The sequence below is a fragment of the Oncorhynchus clarkii genome, chromosome 6 (assembly GCF_045791955.1).
Source record: "Oncorhynchus clarkii lewisi isolate Uvic-CL-2024 chromosome 6, UVic_Ocla_1.0, whole genome shotgun sequence".
Taxonomy (NCBI): Eukaryota; Metazoa; Chordata; class Actinopteri; order Salmoniformes; family Salmonidae; genus Oncorhynchus; species Oncorhynchus clarkii.
The window spans coordinates 66,472,482-66,492,043 of record NC_092152.1 but is presented as its reverse complement, the minus strand read 5'-3'; the positions used below and the strand labels follow the sequence as shown (position 1 = coordinate 66,492,043).

Sequence of the window (19,562 nt, the reverse complement as noted above, 5' to 3'; positions counted from 1 at the left end):
CAATTAGTGAGAAAAAAATATCAGAATTGGTCTGCCTGTGTAAACGCAGAAGAGAAAATACCTCATTTTATACAGAATTAGAAATTGTGCGAGAGTGCTATTGTTCTTTGGGTACCTTGTAAAAATGGAATACTGTCTAGAATTGCTAGTAGCTCTTCAACAGTCAGTTGAATATGAAATGCTCAATTGTTTCTGTATGAAAGGGCTGGTTAAATATTTTGGCTAAAAGTACATTAAGTACTGTGTAGCCCTTTTCAATAAAAAAGATGCAACTTGAACTTCAGGTAGCCAGCCGTTCACCCTCTAAGGCCAGAATTGTTTTATAGCATTTGCGTAGCTTTTCACACAAAAAAAGTCACTAATGCCACTGGCTGGTCATCTAGAGGGAAGGGATTTTAAAAGTTGGCTATTTTGACATTGATACTGTATAGATTGGAGAAATTTGTTTTATGGGAAATGTGTAAAATCAGATATACTGGAGCACAGAACATGAACGCAATCCACCATATTGTTCTGTATAGGTTTCCTTTTGTTCTGTTGAGATTAAATGCAATTATATTAATCCCAATGTTATTCTGATGCATAATGCAACAAATGCATACTAATGACATTTAGCAGAGTATAATTTCAATATTTTCACTTATGTTTAACCACACACAAAAAGGTCAATCCTCGTGTTGGAAGGTTAAAATGTTTATCTATATACATATGACCAAATAATGTATGTAGCCTATCACAGTACCGTTGAAAAATGTAGATGGTGTTTCTTCTGTAACAAAATGCCTTAGACGAGGGACATTCAGCCTGATTATTAAAGTAAATGGACAATAAAAAATAACTTCTCTTTTCACAACCACTCAATGTGTGATGTCTTGTATGTGCACTTCATGAGTCAAATGTAGGAGCGAAGACAAAATGAGCAAGATGTATCATTTAATAACCTTCAGAAGCACCAGGGGCATAACTAAAAATGATGGTTAAAGAATACATTGATCTGCTTACATACGGTACATGGAGTTTCAGTTAGGGGAAGAGCAGTTAACATCAAACTTGTTACAAATAACTAAAGCTGTACAATTCTATTCTAAAGGTAAGTTGAACATTATGTGCACAGGGTTTAAGTCACAGCACAACTGTTAGGAAACCATACATTGATTTAACCTATACAGAACAAAACATTTCTATATCAACCTTATGGCTAGAAACCAGCCTCTTAAAACACAATACTTTAAAAAAAATGTATTTTTGAAAAATAAGCTTAAGCTGATCTGGGGACAGGCAGTTAGAACCGTCGGGGTGCTCCTTTGAAGGGCTTGAATCCGCCAACACTGGACATGGAACTGTTGGTGATCTGCACGATTCTGTTCATTGCAGACGAAGAGTGGCTGGAGAAACAAAAATACATTTCTGCCTAAAGGAGCATACAGTAAAGACAGAAGCTCAAATGTGGCTTCTACCAGAATACATTTTTACATATAAAAGTAGTATGGTGTGTATATATATATATATATATATAATTTTTTTTATATACATAATAATATCACACATTCGGATTCATTGGAGTTGTTTTTTTGTTTTTTTTACACTTGATTGATAGTTTGCTTGGGCGGTATACCGTATACCGGAGTATTTGGAAATAGCCAAATATACCGCCAATACCGTTGAATTTGAATATTTGTAGCTACTTTAGGTAAATACCTGCAATCAGTAAGGATTGTCACAATTTTTCATTATGAAGCTTACTGGTAGTCCTCAGTCACATGGTGTTTGTTTATAAGCACAACAACCAGAGCCTTGTTTTTTTAAAGTTTATTTAACTAGACAAGTCAGTTAAGAACAAATTCTTATTTTCAATGGAGGCCTAGGAACAGTGGGTTAACTGCCTTGTTCAGGGGCAGATCGACAGATTTGTACCTTGTCAGCTCAGGGATTTGATCTTGCAACCTTCCAGTTACTAGTCCAACACTAACCACTAGGCTACCTGTGAGTCACTCACTTGTGTAGCACACGCCAGGTGATCGAGTTCGTTATCTTATACCTATTAACTGTCTAAAATGTGTTAAATGCGCTACAGTTGTGATTTGGTTTGCTAATTTAGTAGCTATTTAGCCTATTTAGCTTAGCTTGGTAACAGCAGAGAATCCTCTCCTGGATCAAGAGCCTTGCTGATATTTGCTTTGTGGATGCAGCAAACTGTGGATAATTGTTTAGTTACTTGTATAACTGAGCTGGTTTGTCTGTCCTGCAAATACTTTAGGTCAGAGACTGTACACAATGTCCTCTTTAGTATTTAGTTAGCATTATCTATGGGCTTTTACATCTACTTGTTAGCATTGCTAACCTCCGGATTACAGAAGATCCAGTGGGGTTTGAAAATAGTGCTCCTTTTGTTCAGTGTAGGTATTATGGTGTATTACAGAATATCCCGGCATGGCACAATGACGGTATGGAAATACGGATACCACCCAAGCCTAAATCATAGTGCTCAGACAAGTCCGATACACATGATATATATTCATTTCAGTCACAACTATTACAGATTAAATCCACCCCTCGGTTTCTCTCAGCCCATCCCACCTATCTCAATAGACCACCTACTCTTGATTTCCTTGTGCCATTTCCTTTTCAACTGTTGTGTGATGTTTTACACAGATTCTCAAACCTTTCTAAATGGGACATTATCAACAGATGTGAATTAAATGTATACATTTGGTTGTTGATTGATTACAGCTTTCCTGATCACCCAACAGTGCTATTTGTAGGGCTCATTTTGGAACAATGTCATGACTGTTTAACCACTCCTGACTCTGTGGCCAGAAACAGACTACACAGGACAATACCAGAATAAGTGGTCAAATTGTCTCTTCGCAGCTAAATCTGCATAGCTGACATGGTTGTATGCCCCATATACATAACATTCTTATTTTGGTGGCAAGAATATTGTATAATAATTTAAATAGAAAAACTACGGTTTGAGTCAAGCATTGTTTTGTGTATCAGTTTATAAACCATGTGCCATGGAATCAGCACACTGGAAATCTCTTCAAGTATTTTACAACCTGTATGGTGCCATGGTGAACATTTTAGTCCTCAAATAAAACAGGTATATTTTTCTATTCATGACAATTCTCTTTCTCCAATTTTGCTCTTTAATAAAGGCCAGATAAACAAGCTCCCCTTCTCCCCCTTCTACTTGCCTCCTCCATTTTTGCAGTAGTGCACCAATCAGTTGGTTGTAATTTTAGATAGAGCTAACAATTCCACATATGTGTTAACTCCACCTCTCCTATTCATAATATCATTAACAAAGATATTTTTTACCATAAATAATGTTTTAAAAATATTTTTATCAATTAGTATATTTGAGTTTAACCATAACAGGGAAAAGTACAGTCTTAATGCAACGGCAGTGAATACCTTGAGTGTGGGGCCATCATGCTGCCACGACTGTCTCCCATCCTGCGACTGTCTGGGAAGCCCCCTCCCTGGGATCCAGCCCCACCATGCCACTCCTTCCTGGGGGCCGGCTGGTCCCGGCCATGCCGCTCCACCACCACCTGGCGGCCAGAGCTGAAATGCTGAGTGGAGAACAGGGGAGATTGTAGTTATGAATTCCCTATCTGAAATGTAACTAAAATGGAGGGTATTGAATGTGTAGATTTAGCTATGGGGGATTTGTGAGGTTCTGACCTGGTCTGCCATGACCATGGGTCTTCCTCCATCCCGGCCACTGAAGTTGGATCTTCCTCGGCTGGCTGAGGAGCCTCCTCTGAGAGCAGGCCCCTGGCCATCTCTGCCTGAACGCTCTGGCCGCATACCGGTACGCACAGCTCCACTACACAACCACAGAGACATGATTATTACCACATTGATAACAAAAGGCCTTTGTCTACAACTTTAATCAAACAAGCACACTAGGCATCCATCCATTCTCACCGTATGTCCCCCTTAGGTGCACTCATGCTGCCGTCATTCTTCCATCCTGCATGCCCAGTATGAGTAGCATGACCAGCGTGCCCGGAGCCTCTGGGGGAGCGGCCGGTATGAGACATGCCAGGCATGGGTGCTCTGCCCCCTGCTGGGCGCTCAGGCATGGGCGCGGCCCGGCGCTCAGGCATGGGCGCGGCTCGGCGCTCAGGAATGGGCGCGGCCCGGCGCTCAGGCATGGTCGCAGCCCGGCGCTCAGGCATGGGCGCAGCCCGGCGCTCATCCCTGTCTCGGATCTCTCTGCGGTCTGTGTCACGGATGTCTGCTCGTGGAGTTGGAGGAGGCTCAGCCCTGCGGACAGTCTCAAAGTTCTTGGGGTAGCGCTCAAACCCAGAGCTGTCCCTGCGAGCAGCCGGGCGGGACTTCTTAGCCTCAGGCTCACTGTTGAAGCGGTTACGTCTGAAAACCCCCGACACCCAAAATGGATTGTCAGATTCTGTCAAGAGCTGACTGTTACTGGAGAGAGATAGACATGCTAAACTGCTATGTGGGCTGTGTGTAGCTTGCTCTTTGCCGTTTTAGGTCCAGGTTGCTTTATTTACAAAAAGCACTTAGAAATAATAGGGCCTACCTCTCAATGGTGTTGGGCTCAACGGCTGCAGCCTCAGGGAAGCCTCTGCCTCTCTCCCGGGGGCTGAACTCAGTAAAGCGGTTCTGCTGGCGGTTGTAGTCCGAGCCCTGGTTGACACGGCCCTCAGACTCTGGCTGGATCTTCTTGTTTCCATTCCAGTAGGGATCATCCCTCCGGCTGAAACATTCAATGGAGAATATGCTTTACCTGGGTGACAAGTAAACAAAATGGTGTGGAATAACACATACCACCAAATTGTATCTTTCACTTTTCAGTTGATGGTCAAATTGACATCTGCTGGTCATGTCTGAGACCAAGCATCCCTGTCTGCTGTGGAATGCAGACATACCAGGACGGGAGACAAGTCTGTGTGCAGGGACAACGACAAAGCAGTACTGTAACCTATCCTGCAACTTCATGGACATAATGGTGGAAGCTGGTGTCATGATGTTGCTCTCTTTGAGTACAGTGAACACCATCCCCCGCTCTCTGCTTATACAACCAGACTGCTGTGGGCAGAGTGAGGTCGTAAATTCCTAAGGAAGACCCTGCCTCATGGACACACAGAGAGTAGAGAGTAGTTTTCATGGAGACAAAGGAAATCCTTCCACCTCACAGAACATGAGGTACGAACAAAATTCATGTTCCAGAGAAAGTGTAAAAGATCAGTGAAGAATCCAGTTACAAACTGGTGCGTTTGTCACAACTTGGCAAGCTCAAGAGAGACGGTGTGGCCACATTACCATACCGCTGTTTATATAATAGCCTCAGATATGAGGTTTACATCTAATTGTTGTATAAGATGAATGAGTGAGGATGATACTATTTGAATAAGGGTGTAATATGATTGTGGACTGTTTAATGAAGAAAAATACAATTCCCTTTTGATTTGAACTAAATCAGAGGACCGCCCCTGAGCCCAGTTAGGGCCAGACATCCTGAGACAGCCCTCTTCTGCCATTCTGAATAAAACCCCACTTTGAGAAATTATCAGTAGACCATGTTTTTCTCCATTAGGAGGGGGACTCAAGGTTGTAGACCATTGCTGAATCTTTTAACCATACCACATGGTTAAAACTCTTAGACTACCGACAGAATAAGAACAAGTCTTTGATACTAATTACTAGTCTGCAGCTAGGAATTCAGCATCATTGAACGCGAATAACGACATCCGCCGAAACATCCATTCTATTTGAATGTCAAGGTTGAACAATCCCCTCTAACCACAACCGAGAGAGAGAGGGAGAGAGACGGACAATTCTGCAAAATAAATTAACTTTTCACCAGCGATCAAGACGACACACTGAGCGTAAATATTGATTGCAATTGTTCCCGACTGAGTGAGCGTTCATGTGTAAGGATTAGCATTTCAATTGTTATAATTATTAACCCTGTAGTGACTTCTTAGTCGACCCCCCATTGCCCCTTTGTCTAACAAGCTGCCATGCCGGTTTAGCCCACTAGGGCACATTCTAGAATTTCATGTAACCATATTTACTGTTTGTTCATGCATTTCTGTGAATTACTTAGTTAGTAATAAATAAACTATTTAAGACAATTGATGTATGGATGACTCAGTCAAGACTGGATTCGTGCAGATAACCAACAATTTACGACGTTTGGAATGAGACTAACATGAGATAAGATAAATAAATAAATAATCAGAAGACTATTGATCAGATATGAAAATATCTGAAAGGTTATATTGGGAAATTATAACTTTGTAATCTGAATACTTTCCTTGGTGCCCCTATTTCCTAGTTAATTACAGTTACACGATTAATTACTTTGATCACGTTATACTAATTAATGGAATCTTTGATAAAAAACAAAGTCTTCAATTTAATAATGGCAAAGACACGACACTGGTTGTCCACGAACAGAGCCTCAGCTACACAGAGCAAACCCCAGACACACATCCCATCCCCAACTACAGTGTGGCCTTGTGTACCTGTGGTCCACATCGCGGCCTCTCTTCAGGTTGTTTCTCTTCTCCTGCTCGTAGCGGAGCTGCTCCTGCTGCCTCCTCAGCTCCTCCCGCTCACGAGCCATACGCTCCGCCTCTTTACGCCGCTCCTGCATCACAGCGAGATAACGTCAGCATTACATTAACAATCCACTAAATGGTTTGCTCAAAATGCTCCTGGGAGCTGTTGACAGATCACCAGGATGAACAATGAGTAAACAATTTACCTTACTCCTGTCGTTTTACAACAATCAACTAAGGTACAGCCAGGTTGACTAAACATCCTTAATGATTTGAGTCCAAGCACCTGCTCTATGCGGATCCTTTCCCTCTCCAGCCTTTCCCTCTCCATGCGCTCCCTCTCCAGTTTCTGCCTCTCCACCTCAAGCCTCTGCCGTTCACGGAGCAGGTTCTCCCTCTCCTCCCGCTCCCTAATCAGACTGATACGCTCACGCTCCCGGCGTTCCCGCTCCGCTATCTCACGCCGCCTGACGGGACAGGAAGTCACAGAAACATTAGTACCCAGCATCCTTACAGTACTACAGAATACAACAATTAGAGTAGGAGTTTGTTTCAGGCTGACCTGCGAAGCTCCACAGCCCTGCGGACGCGCTCCAGCCGGACCATACGCTCACGCAACCTCTGCTCTTTCATCTTCTCAAAGGGGAGGATGTCTTTGCTGCCTCCCTTGTTGGGGAAAACTCTAACTCTATTCATCTCCATCTAGGAAAGACAAGCATGTAGAGGTGAACATTGAAAAAGAAAGTTCCATGATCAAACTTTGTCGGATAGAAAAGAAAACTGCGACAAACCTCTTCGGGGGGCATGAAATATCTGGGTCTCCGCTGCATCATGTTGTTGTTGGTGGTGAAACCCGGCTTGTCAAATCTCCCCCTCCTGAATGGTGGTCTCACTTTGTTCAGGTCTCCTTTGGCATGATCAATCACCACCATCTTGCCAGGGCTCTTGGTCCCTACACAAAACAGGACAGGGGTTTTAATTTTTCCTACCCTACAACACAATACATAAAAAGGAACCTAAGGAGGAACATACATACTTCCACCATGCTTTTTATCATCTTTCTTGGAGGCATCTGGGCCTGAGCTGGATGTTGTGCTTTTAGACTCCTGCTTCTTGGATGAATCCTTGCCGTCTTTGTCTGATGGCTTGTCGGACTTCTTCTCTTCTTTTTTGGAGGATGGCTGGGTTCTTCAGGGGAAAAAAATAACAGACATGAAAATTTATTTCAAATTTCCCCATTCTGAAAGACAGATTTTGTGTTTCTTCCTCACATACTTGCTAGTGCTAGTCTTGTTTGTCAACGCACTACGTTTGTCACTTGATTTGCTGGAGCTGGTTTTGTCATCTGATTCCTTCTTTGAAGGTTCTTTCTTGAAGGGATCACTTTTAACCTAAAAAGACAACAAATACTCCGTCACAGTAATTAAAGGCTCCGTCACAATTCTGGAGCAATGTAATTTCAATTAATTAAAGAACAAAAGGACCTTGAACCTTGTTTCTCCCTACAATGAAAATTACAGAGCGCATGTTGGCTCAATGGCTCAGAAGAAAATGTCAGCCAATGTTGTTTTGCAAAAAACTCTCAAAATGGAATCTTAGAATCATCAAGAGTTCTGGAGGCTTTATGACATCACAAAAGATAGAAGTCAGAGAAAAGACTCTGTACTGTAAAATTGTAATCGTGCTCTCAACATTCTAGCTGAACAATGTGCAAAACAACTGTTTGTCAGCTTACCCTTTCAACAGATATCTGCTGGCCGTGGAGTTCTGTGCGGTCCAGGTGGGAGATGCACCTTCCCACCTCTGTACTGGAAGACATTGTCACCAAGCCATAACATTTGGCTCCAGGACTGCGAGCATTAGTAACCACTTTGGCACTAAAAACCTGTGGCGACAGGAATTTGTTTAGGGGTGGAGCAACTACATGCTGCTTGTAGAGGGGTTGGGTTAAATGCGGAAGACATTTCAGTTGAATGCATCCAGTTCTACAACTGACTAGGTATCCCCCTTTCCCCTAGTAAAACAGTAAATAGTTTCCAATAAGTCAAAGCAAAACCATGACACCCATACAGTAAGAAACATCAAACCCCAGTACCCCACCACAAGAAACCGTTTACGGACATTTTAAGCTCTAGACTTACCTTCCCATATTTGCCAAAAAGGTTTTTCAAATCAGCTGCTTTGGTGTTGGAGGACAGGCCGCTCACCCATATGTTTCGAGTGGAGCTGCTTGCACTACTACTGCTGATACTTCCTGAAATAGGGTTGTTTCAAAACATACATACACTGTAGAGGCTTTTACATGTCTACACACTTAAAACTAATCTACAACAGCCTAATGTTACATACCGGTAAGCATTACATGTTAAAATGCAGGTGCTTTTGACTAAATTAAATCATTTCAGACACCTTTAAAATGCCAAAGAAATGTACTTTTTAGATATGTGAAGAAAACTGGGTAATACGCAGAATAAAATAAAATTCCCAGATCAACTCGGTATGTTCTGACGCTTGAGAAAATGCCATTTTGGCTGTCCAGTCAATACTGCACATTGCTACATACACTACATAAAGGCCTATGCTTGACCATCGTCTGATCATCAGTAATGACGACTTGAGAAATGTACCTGTAAAATGCTTACCTTTGTCATCTTTTGTGGCCTTTCCATCTCTGTCCTTTGAAGAACTACAAAGCAGATTTCACAACAAATAAAAAGAAACAAGAGATGAGTGCCAGTATATGAAAGCCCCTGCGGAATATGACGTACACCAGGGCAAACAACTTTTTTTTAAAGAAACACTTTGTTTTGCTGTATGTATGTATGTATGTATTTTTTTTTTTATCCCCACGGGCAAGGCTTGCATTTGGACAAAACTCCCATAATGGCCTTTTTCATTGCTTTTCCTCGGGTGATATGGGTCATGTTCTCAGCCAATTTACTCCCTGGACCAATGAAATCTTCAGTATTGCGTTCGACTTCACAGCGAATCATTTCATATGTTTCTGACAAACTGACATCACAGGGACTACTGCCCTTTTAAAAAGCCCTACGTGGGAACTGGAAAAGGCAAACGTGCTGGAAAGGTGAAAGTAACATCTGTTTTCAGCTCCTGGTTAATGACACAAATTACCCAACTTCAGAAAAACAACCAAATGAAAGTAACAAATGGGAGGCTCATTAGGTACATCAATGAACATTTCTCATTAGGAAAAAAAGTAAAAAAAATCTTGAGGCTACCCACAATGCTGCGTTCACAGTGAGCTGGAACTTGGTAGTAGTATCTTAAAGAACTGACATAGCTAGAAAGACAAACCTCTTTCCTTGACCTGATGCCCCAGTAGACGAGGGGCCTTTCTTCCCAGAATCCTTGTCTTTGTCTCCCATTTCAGCTTTCTTCGAGGCCTCTCTGCTTTCCTTCTTAGAGGAGTCAACCTTCGTCCCGTCATCCTTCTTACCATCTTTATGGCCTTCCACTTCCATCTTCATGGCATCCTTGGGGCTCGTCTCAGCAGAGGCCTCTGGCTCGTCACAGCCCTTGTCTGCCTCTGAATCTGGAAGTTTCACATGTTTACCTGTTTCCAGGAGGTCATCACCATCAACATCCAGCGTGATGGCATCTTCATTCTGGAGTGTGACGGATATGTTATCGTCCTCGTCTTCTTTAGCGGAGACGGCAACTTCAGTTTCGATCTCCTCCACTTGTTCGGCCTCCGCCTCGGCTTCTGCCTCAACCTCGGTTTCTGGGAGGCCGTCCTCACTGGGTGGAGGTTTAGAATTTTCGCGAGTACCATCATCTGTATCAGTTATATCTGAGGGATTTAATAAGGATAAAACATGGCAAAAAAAAACACAATGTTTAACATTGACATGTCTGTTACTTGACCTAGGAAGTAGAATAGAAAGCAAGTTTAGTATTAGTGGTCATCGAAGGGTAGAAGACCACAGGAACACACAAACATACATTCCTCATTGAAAAATGGTGGTGCGGATCAATAATCTTCATGTCATTTTCACCACCAATACTTCTTTTGCGATCCTTACAGTTATGTGTACTGTACAGTGAAGTTACTCTTCAATGCTCCTGTCATTAGGAGCTCCATTCCTGTTCATCAGTTTGAAGAGGGCATTTGTTCAAAATAAAGGAAAAGACCATCTGTCCAACTTCTTCCGTAACCAAAAAAATAATCTGTGCCCAAAGCCATGGAGGTCAAATTCAGTCTCATTTTATGGCCGTTCTACTGCCCAGGGCTCTCCCATCATAGTCTTTATGGTCATCTCCCATGTCTTCTTTCCCTCATAAAAGTCTGTCTTAAGTGACTTGGGATGGTTGACAAAAAAATTGATGTCATCTTTAATCGTCCTTGTGATTGCAGTGACAGGCTCAAGTCCTTAGCAAATGTGTCCTCTAGTCTGTACATCATGTCCTGGTTGGTCTTTGAGCATTCTCAGCAATGATTTCTTCTCTCCGTCTGAGACATCTGTACTGCAGTTGGGGTGATACAGGAGGATGGGCCCCGATGGGCAGGAGTCCCCCATGGTATCGTCAGCACACACTGGAACTCCCTCTAAATCAGCTTGCCTTCTTCAGTGCAAACCTTTCCCTCACCTTAAAGAAGCCTGTTGATTCCTGAGCTTTTTATCTTGAGGGAATGTACTATGCAGTCTGTATGGTTGATGGAGCCCTCTTGCATCTCAGGCCTGGAAGAGTAGGTAACATCCCACCCTCAAAAAAAGTACTGTGACCAAAAGAAGCAAGTCCTCCAAAAACAGGATGTCCCTTCTATGTTGTATTCATGAACACTGAGTCCTGGATAGATGGCTGGCTGAGTATCCAGCCAGCAGACAAAAGAAATGGAAGGCATAAAGGAGAGAGGGGGCATAGCAGTTTCTTACCTTCACGCAAAGGGGGCTACCTGCAAATCCCCCCCCCCCCCCAAGAAAAGTAATCAATTCAATAGGGTGTGAGCACAAACATACCTTCTTCAACATCATCCTCGTCTCCCTCCTGAAAGAGATCAACGTGAAAGGTAAATACACATATAAAGATAGTTTCAGTCTAATGCCTTACTTAAACCGGGTTAACTGATCTGAATACCAGCATTTAATTATAAAAACAATATCTGATCTGTGTATGGTAACCTAATGATCTTTAGTCTACCGTGACAGTGGGGTAAACACAAACGTAAACATATTCATGTGACACTCACCTTGGAAAAATATTTGTTTTCCTTGGTAGCAGATTCCTCTTCCTTGGTAGGAGATTCATCTTCCTTGGTAGGAGATTCATCTTCCTTGGTAGGAGATTCATCTTCCTTGGTAGGAGATTCATCTTCCTTGGTAGGAGATTCATCTTCCTTGGAGAAGGATTCATCTTCCTTGGAAAAGGATTCATCTTCCTTGGAAAAGGATTCATCTTCCTTGGAAAAGGATTCATCTTCCTTGGAAAAGGATTCATCTTCCTTGGAGAAGGATTCATCTTCCTTGGAGAAGGATTCATCTTCCTTGGAGAAGGATTCATCTTCCATTGGATTGTCAGTGTCAGAGTCCACTTTCTTTCCTAAAGAAGTAATGAAGTCATATCATCCAAATTGGAAACAGAAATATTGAACAGTAATTTAAATATTAGGAATGTCAAATTACCTTTAGCTTTTGCATTTTTTCTATTAGGCGTGTCTGCTGGGAGTGGAATTTCAATGGTCTCTGGATCTCCACCTTCCTCCTCAATGGCCTGAGAAAGTATAATAAAATAAAAATAAACACTATTGTAATTACTAGTCATTTTTCTGACATGAATTTAATGTCCCATCCTTATATTTAGCCTCACAATTAAGTGTTTTACCATTTTCTTTTCAGGACAACAAGTAGAACACAAAACAATTTGACATAAAACAGCTGCATTCATGAGTTTTATTGACAAATTTCAACAACAAAAAAATTGGTCAAAGCATAAACTTGATGAAAATGAATTTATATGAATGCTGTAAGTACAAAAATTGTTTGCTCACTGTGATATGAATATCCAACTAGTCAGTGACAACAACTATGTGAGCTTATTACAGTATTATAGAAACCATGTCACTACACCCTTCTAGGTTGAAGTAACCCTTACCATTCTAACGACTTATGTAGCATGTGAGCATCATAGAGCAAAACACGGAGTCTCACATTTTTATAGATAATAGTTTGTAGCTCAAACAATTCGGATTCCACAGACATTTTAGTAAAAAGACCAGTCCTGGGCCCCTTCGGGATCCGCCATTGCCTCAAACAACACTTTAGCTCAGCCCCCCTTAATCACACAGAAGTACGTAGTTCAAACACACTACGTTTAAGAGGGGTTAGAAGTCCAATACGCACACCGGCGTTACGGTGGGACTCATCGAGTTAAAATACGTTCATTACTCACCAAATATGGAGTTTTGAATAGCAACTATCGTAATTTACTGCCGGCATGGTCAGGATGTACGTCCAAAAAAGGTCTTAATAAAAATGTACAAGCAACTGAAAAAAAACGCCTATTCTGCACCTCCAATGTAAATCACTCGCGTCACAAGGATCGCTGATAGCACTAACCTTACTGCAATGAACAGGTCTACAACAGCTCAATACATTGGAGCTGCCGAAGAGGCATTGTTTAGGCCTACATACCTGGTTGTCACTAGTTACCACAGGCACAAAGTCTTAAACCCCACCTATTTCTACAATTTAACGTCTTAAAATCTGATTTAAAACCTAGCAGCTAACCCTAACCACTGCTAACCTTACACCTGAACTTAAAATCAGTGGTGGTTGGTGCATTTAAGGTGATGGAGGGCAACAACAACAAATTATGAGCATGGATTTATTTCTATTACAGCCTATTTTATGACTGTCATTCATATTCCATTCACCCAGCTCAATGTAACATCGATAGGTTTAGGCTACTACATAATACCTGAATATTCCCTATATCCATCATGAGGTTGCTACAACCTAGCCTATGAATGAAGGTTTACAACATAGTTGCACAGGATCAGAGAAAATTGAGTAATCAAGTTGACAGACAGTCACATTCAATACAAACAGCAAGATCATATAATTTACGAAATAGACCATTTTTACTTTGTGGCTGTGCTATCTAGTGGAAACCTATATACCGGCTTATTTGGTGAGTAACTAACGTATTTTGACAGGATTCCATTTGGTTAACTAGTGAATGGCAAATTGAATGGCTGCTTCCTGGGTTTAAATGAGATTCACCATATCAACGTCTCCTGTCAAGTCAGATTATAGTTCATTATATGTATAAAAATTTACTTTAGTTTATTTAGTAAATATTATCTTAACTCTTATTGTTCTTAAAACTGCTTTGTTGGTTAAGGTATTGTAAGTAAGCATTTCACGGCAAGGTAAACACCCGTTTTATTCGGCGCCTGTGAAAAATAATATTAGATTTTTCATTTGAATTATAAACGTTAACTCTGATCATGGTACTTTGCGAAATGTGTGTGTGGATGTGGGCCTATAGCAACATAGTTTTCTAAAGGAGACATAGATGCGATTAGATGTCATGGCCAGCTAACATTAGTTACCAACGCCCACACACCGACTGCATCGATGCAGGACGGTGGACTACCTTGTCAACCTGACGCTGCAAAGACAGGCCGCGAGCACGCAGTACCGCAGTTGGAAAACTAGACAGCATCCAACGGTAACGTTAGCTAGCAGACTAAACATCTTAGTTGGCAACTACGAAAAAAAGCAAGCTGTACATAGATACACATTCATCCCATAACAAGTTGGATAGCTAAGCTATCTAGCTGGCAGCAGTTGAGGACGGCCTCAATCAATCAAATCCGTAAAACTGTTTGGTAGCTAACATTAGCTAGCCTAGTGGTCATTAGCTTTGCGTTCGCCAAGTACAAATAAATTGAGCTCGTTACCTGTTTCAGCCTTGCAATTAGAACATTCTTCACACCTGTGACATCTAAATTCCTTCGCTTGAGTTCAGATTTAAGATCTATAACTCGTAAATCTGTTATTTTCTTTGACTCCGTTGAAATGGCACCCGACGCCATTTTACCTTGCTGGATGTGTTGTTGTAAACTTGTGTGTGCAGAAGGGAAGCACGCATGCTCACGCAATGGCCCCAAAGTTATTCTCAAAATGTGTATTGGCGGATCGCATCCAACTGGAATATGCATACACTGCCACCTACTGTACTGGAGTGTGAGGCTGGTCACGGCCCCCTTATTAATATATCTTCTTCTATGATATCATGGCAGTCCGCAAACAAACGTTTAAAGTGCATGCCGCCACTTTTTTCATCTATGTCTCTTATATAGCCCTTTGTTTCCACCTACTGTTCTGGAGTGCAAATTCATTACACGCTTTGACACAAAGGGGAAGAAAAAAATCACTGTACCAAACCTACACCCATTAAAACCTCACCCCTATTCCACTACTTGGCCCTATCTGATCCTAATCCAGGCTGGCAGCCTGGGAGGACTGGACCCTATCTTTCAACACACCTTGTCCTCTGCAACAAAATATTGTACACCCAAGTACTTCTCTGCAGTTGCCACCCCAACATATATTTTCTGTGATTTTACGTTCTATTTCTGCGATACAGTTAATAACCATGGCTATGAATCCCTACATTTTCTGTTTAGGGAACCCAACTGTACTGAAACCCATGTTTTTCCTATCATTTCAATTCAAAGGGGCTTTATTGGCAAAGCAAGTGAAATAAACAAAAGTGAGAAGACACAAAACAACAACAAAAAAAGATTCAAATTTAACAGTAAATATTGCCTTCAAAAATGTTTTAAAAAGATAAAGACATTTCACAGTGGAGGCTCCTAAGGGGAGCACGAATAATGTCTGGAAAGGAGCAAATGGAATGGTATCAAACCATGTGTTTGATGTATTTGATAGTGTTCCACCTATTCGGCTCCAGTCATTACCACGACCCCATCCTCCCCAATTAAGGTGCCACCAAACTCCTGTGATTTCAAGTGTTACTATATATTATCAGCTATGTACAGTGTTTTAGCAATGTGCAAATAGTTATAGTACGAATAAAGGTAGGTAGGTAAAGATAAACAGATAAATATTGGTGGTATTTAAAACATTATTTGTGCTCCACATGGTTACCCTTTTCTCATGGCAACAGGCCACAAATCTTGCTGCTATGAATGCACACTGCAGTATTTTGCCTAACAGATATGGGAGTTTGGTTTGTTTTTGAATTTTTTGTGGACCTGTGTGATCTGTGGGAAATATGTATATCTAATGTGTTCAAACATTTGGCAGGAGGTTAGCATGTGCCACTCAGTTTCCAACTAACTTTGTGAGCAGTGAACTCATAGTTTGTCTTCTCACTTCTCATGAGACAAGGCTCATAATAATGGCCGGAAAGGAGCAAATGGAATGGCATAAAAAAAATGGAAACCATTTGTTTGACGTATTTGATACCATTCCACCTACTCCTCTCCAGTCATTACCACGAGCCCGTTCTCCACAATTTAAGGTGCCAAGGTCCTGTGCTTGAGAGCCAGGTCTGCATGTGGTGGCCTCTCTCAATAGCAAGTCTATGATCACAGAGTCTTCACGTAGTCAAGGATTTTCTTAATTTTCTCAAATCACATTTGTCAGGTATTTTCTGTTTAGGGCATTCCAATTTGCTCAGTTTTTTAGTTGATTCTTTCCAGTGTGTCAAATAATTATCTTTTTTGATTGGGTCTAATTGTGTTGTGGTCCAGGGGCTCTGTGGGGTCTGTTTGTGTTTGTGAACAGAACCAGCTGGCTGAGAGGGACTCTTCTCTGGCTGAGGGGGACTCTTGTGGTGGAATGTGTGGGCATTGCTTCCTTTTATGTGGTTGTAGAATTTAACAGCTCTTTTCTGGATTTTGACAACTAAAGGGTAACGTCCTAATACTGCTGTGGTTTTCTGGGTCTCTGTGCTTTTGGTTGGATATGTTTCTCAATGTGTTTCTTAGGGTTTTGCATTCTTCATCAAACCATTTATCATTGTTGTTAATTTTCTTAGGCCGTCTGCTTGACACTTTTAGACTTGATAGAGAAGCTGAAAGGTAAAATATACAGTTTAGGCTTTCTACTGTCAAGTTTATAGCTTCACTATTGCAGTGAAATGTTTTGTCCAGGAAGTTGTCTTACTGGGATTGGATTTGTTGTTGCCCAATAGTTTTTTGGTAGGTTTCTACACTACTTTCCTTCCATCTTCTTAACAGTATGACGTTTGGTTGGCTTCGATTCCTCGTGATAGAGTATTATTCTGTTCAAGTAGGCTGTGATGTTGATTTGATCTGATAGGGGTGTCATTGGTCTGACTGTGAACGCTCATTGGTCTGACTGAGACTCTAGGTTGAGGTTTGTGATAAAGTAATCTATAGAACTACAGCCAAGGGATGAACTGTAGGTGTACCTACTGTAGGAGTCCCCTTGAAGCCTACCATTGACTATGTACAGACCCAGCGTGCAACAGAGCTGCAAGACTCGTGACCCATTTTTGTTGGTTGTTTTGTCGTAGTCGTGTCTAGGGGGGCATATTTGGGAGGGAATACTGTCACCTCCAGGTAGCTGTTTGTCCCCCTGTGTACTGAGAATGTCATCTTCTTGTCCAGTTCAGGCATTTAGGTTACCACACACTAGCATGTGTCCAGGGGCTGGAAATGATTGATCTCTCGCTCTAGGATGGAGAAGCTGTCTTCATGGATATAGGTAGCACACAGGAGGACATTTTACTCTGTTGAGATAATTTCCTTTAGAATTTCTAGCCAAATGTAAAATGTTCCTGTTTTGATTAATTTAATAGAGTGGGTTACGTCTGATCTCTGTGTAACAGCTGGTCATTTGGTGGATGGGACTAGAGGGCAACCAGTGGGTCCATTTCCTCTATACCATGTTTCTTGCAGGATGACACTGTCTGTATTTCTGATTTATTTGGTGAAGTCTGGGTTCCTGCTCTTTAGGCCAAAGTGCTATACAGAAACCCGGCCTAAAACCCCAAACAGCAAGCAATTTGATAGAAGCACGGTGGCTAGGAAAAACTCCCTAGAAAGGCAGGAACCTAGGAAGAAATGTAGAGAGGAACCATGCTCTGAGGGGTGGCCAGTCCTCTTCTGGCTGCGCCGGGTGGAGATTATAACAGTACATGGCCAAGATGTTCAAACGTTCATTGATGACCTGCAGGGTCAAATAATAATAATCACAGTAGTTGTAGAGGGTGCAACAGGTCAGCACTTCAGGAGTAAATGTCAGTTGGCTTTTCATAGTCGATCATTCAGAGTTAGAGACAGCAGGTGCGGTAGAGAGAGAGAGTCGAAAACAGCAGGTCCGGGACAAGCGCCTGTCCGGCGAACAGGTCAGGGTTCCATAGCCGCAGGCAGAACAGTTGAAACTGGAGTAGCAGCACGACCAGGTGGACTGGGGACATTAAGGAGTCATCAGGCCAGGTAGTCCTGAGGCTTGGTCTTAGGACTCAGGTCCTCCGAGAGAAGAGATAAAGAGAATTAGAGGGAGCATACTTAAATTCACACAGGACATCGGATAAGACAGGAGAAATACTCCAGATATAACAGACTGACCCTAGCACCCCCAACACAAACTATTGCAGCATAATTACGAGGCTGAGACAGGAGGGATCGGGAGACACTGTGGCCCTATACCCCCGGACAGGGCCAACCAGGCAGGATATAACCCCACCCACTTTGCCAAAGCACAGCCCTCACACCACTAGAGGGATATCTTCAACCACCAACTTAGTACCTTGAGACAAGGCTGAGTTTTGCCCACAAAGATCTACCCGACGGCACAAACCCGAGGGGGGCGCCAACCCGGACAGGACGATCACGTCAGCGACTCAATCATTAAGACGCAGGTAATTCATCCTCACTCTCGTCAAGTAAAAATGTTTTGCTACCGGCTGCCGTTTTTTATTTTTGTACTTGATGCCAATCTTCCTCACCACACAGCTTCCCTCTACACTCAACTGCTTTCTTTCTTCCTCGCTGTCCATTCCCACATCTCCACGCTTTTTCCGCACCTTCATCCGCTGTAATAGCAAACTGTTTAAATGGTTCTTCTATCTTGAATTTGCCGACATGTCGCGTCGACTCAAAAAGCTCTACCAGCCGCCATTACTCCTCCCGGCTCGCAATATTGACATAGCTATCGTGCACTATCACCAATATCTGTATATACTGGGATTTTGATCACCAGTCAACCTACTGTGTATTGACATTCATATTGCTATGTATTCCCTTACCTATGGATCATCATCTTAGGTCCATGCAATGGGGTATCAGCCTACTCAGTGACACCCACAGAACACAACTGTGAAGAGTTCACACAAGTTTAGCGTCATAGCTTTTATTGCAAAACTTTGACTGTGGGAAATCACCCCCCCCCCCCAGTCAGTCTATTGTGCGTATTGGTCATTCATATTGCAATGTAGCCTACAGCCTTACCTATGGATCTTGGGTCCATGAAATAGGGTATCAGCCTACAAAACACAATAAGTAGTTAATTTGACACAACAACAAGAAAATAATGTTGAAATCGCACTGTGGATGTATTAGACTTCAGAATTGCATTGGGGGCATACTTATATGCACTGTACAGCCTTACCTATTGACCTTGGGTTCATGAAGTGGGATATCAGCCTAGTTGTGACACCCATAGAACACAACTATTAGCGTTGTTGTTCTTCTTGTGGGACTTTAACTGTGGTATATCACCTCACTATCCAGCCTATTGTGCGTATTGACATTCATATTGCAATGTACAGTGTGAGCAAGACAAAGGAGCTGATCGTGGACTACAGGAAAAGGTGGGCCGAACAGGCCCCCATTAACATCAACGGGGCTGTACTGGAGCGGGTCGAGAGTTTCAAGTTCCTTGGTTTCCACATCACCAATGATGTATCATGGTCCAAACACACCAAGACAGTCGTGAAAAGGACACAACAAAACTTGTTCCCCCTCGAGACTGAAAAGATTTGGCACGGGTCCCC

General features: G+C 42.2%; 1 protein-coding gene across 2 annotated transcripts; it reads right to left on the bottom strand.

The window, feature by feature from the left end:
- Positions 1 to 916: 916 nt before the first annotated feature.
- Positions 917 to 14,635, bottom strand: LOC139411471 (SAFB-like transcription modulator). 2 transcript variants are annotated; one of them, XM_071157892.1, is made up of 20 exons: positions 14,470 to 14,635; positions 12,188 to 12,275; positions 12,013 to 12,104; positions 11,755 to 11,928; positions 11,525 to 11,552; positions 9,861 to 10,356; positions 9,188 to 9,231; positions 8,687 to 8,799; positions 8,281 to 8,430; positions 7,821 to 7,936; positions 7,582 to 7,733; positions 7,337 to 7,497; positions 7,108 to 7,247; positions 6,832 to 7,012; positions 6,510 to 6,634; positions 4,559 to 4,735; positions 3,937 to 4,386; positions 3,691 to 3,835; positions 3,418 to 3,578; positions 917 to 1,385 (listed from the first exon to the last, which is right to left on the bottom strand). In XM_071157892.1, exons 1-20 carry the CDS (start codon positions 14,602 to 14,604, stop codon positions 1,283 to 1,285), a joined length of 3,231 nt encoding a protein of 1,076 aa, XP_071013993.1. In that variant the 5' UTR covers positions 14,605 to 14,635; the 3' UTR covers positions 917 to 1,282. The 2 variants fall into 2 exon arrangements, with proteins under 2 accessions (XP_071013993.1, XP_071013992.1); XM_071157891.1 differs by having other exon boundaries at positions 11,755 to 12,104.
- Positions 14,636 to 19,562: the final 4,927 nt, after the last annotated feature.

Coding starts and splice junctions, on each gene's coding strand:
- LOC139411471 (XM_071157891.1), bottom strand. CDS start 14,604: ATGGCGTCGGGTGCCATTTCAACGGAGTCAAAGAAAATAACAGATTTA. Junction 4,736..6,509: donor GGCCGCGATGTGGACCACAG/GTACACAAGGCC, acceptor TGAATGTTTCAG/CCGGAGGGATGATCCCTACT. Junction 3,836..3,936: donor GCACCTAAGGGGGACATACG/GTGAGAATGGAT, acceptor GTGGTTGTGTAG/TGGAGCTGTGCGTACCGGTA.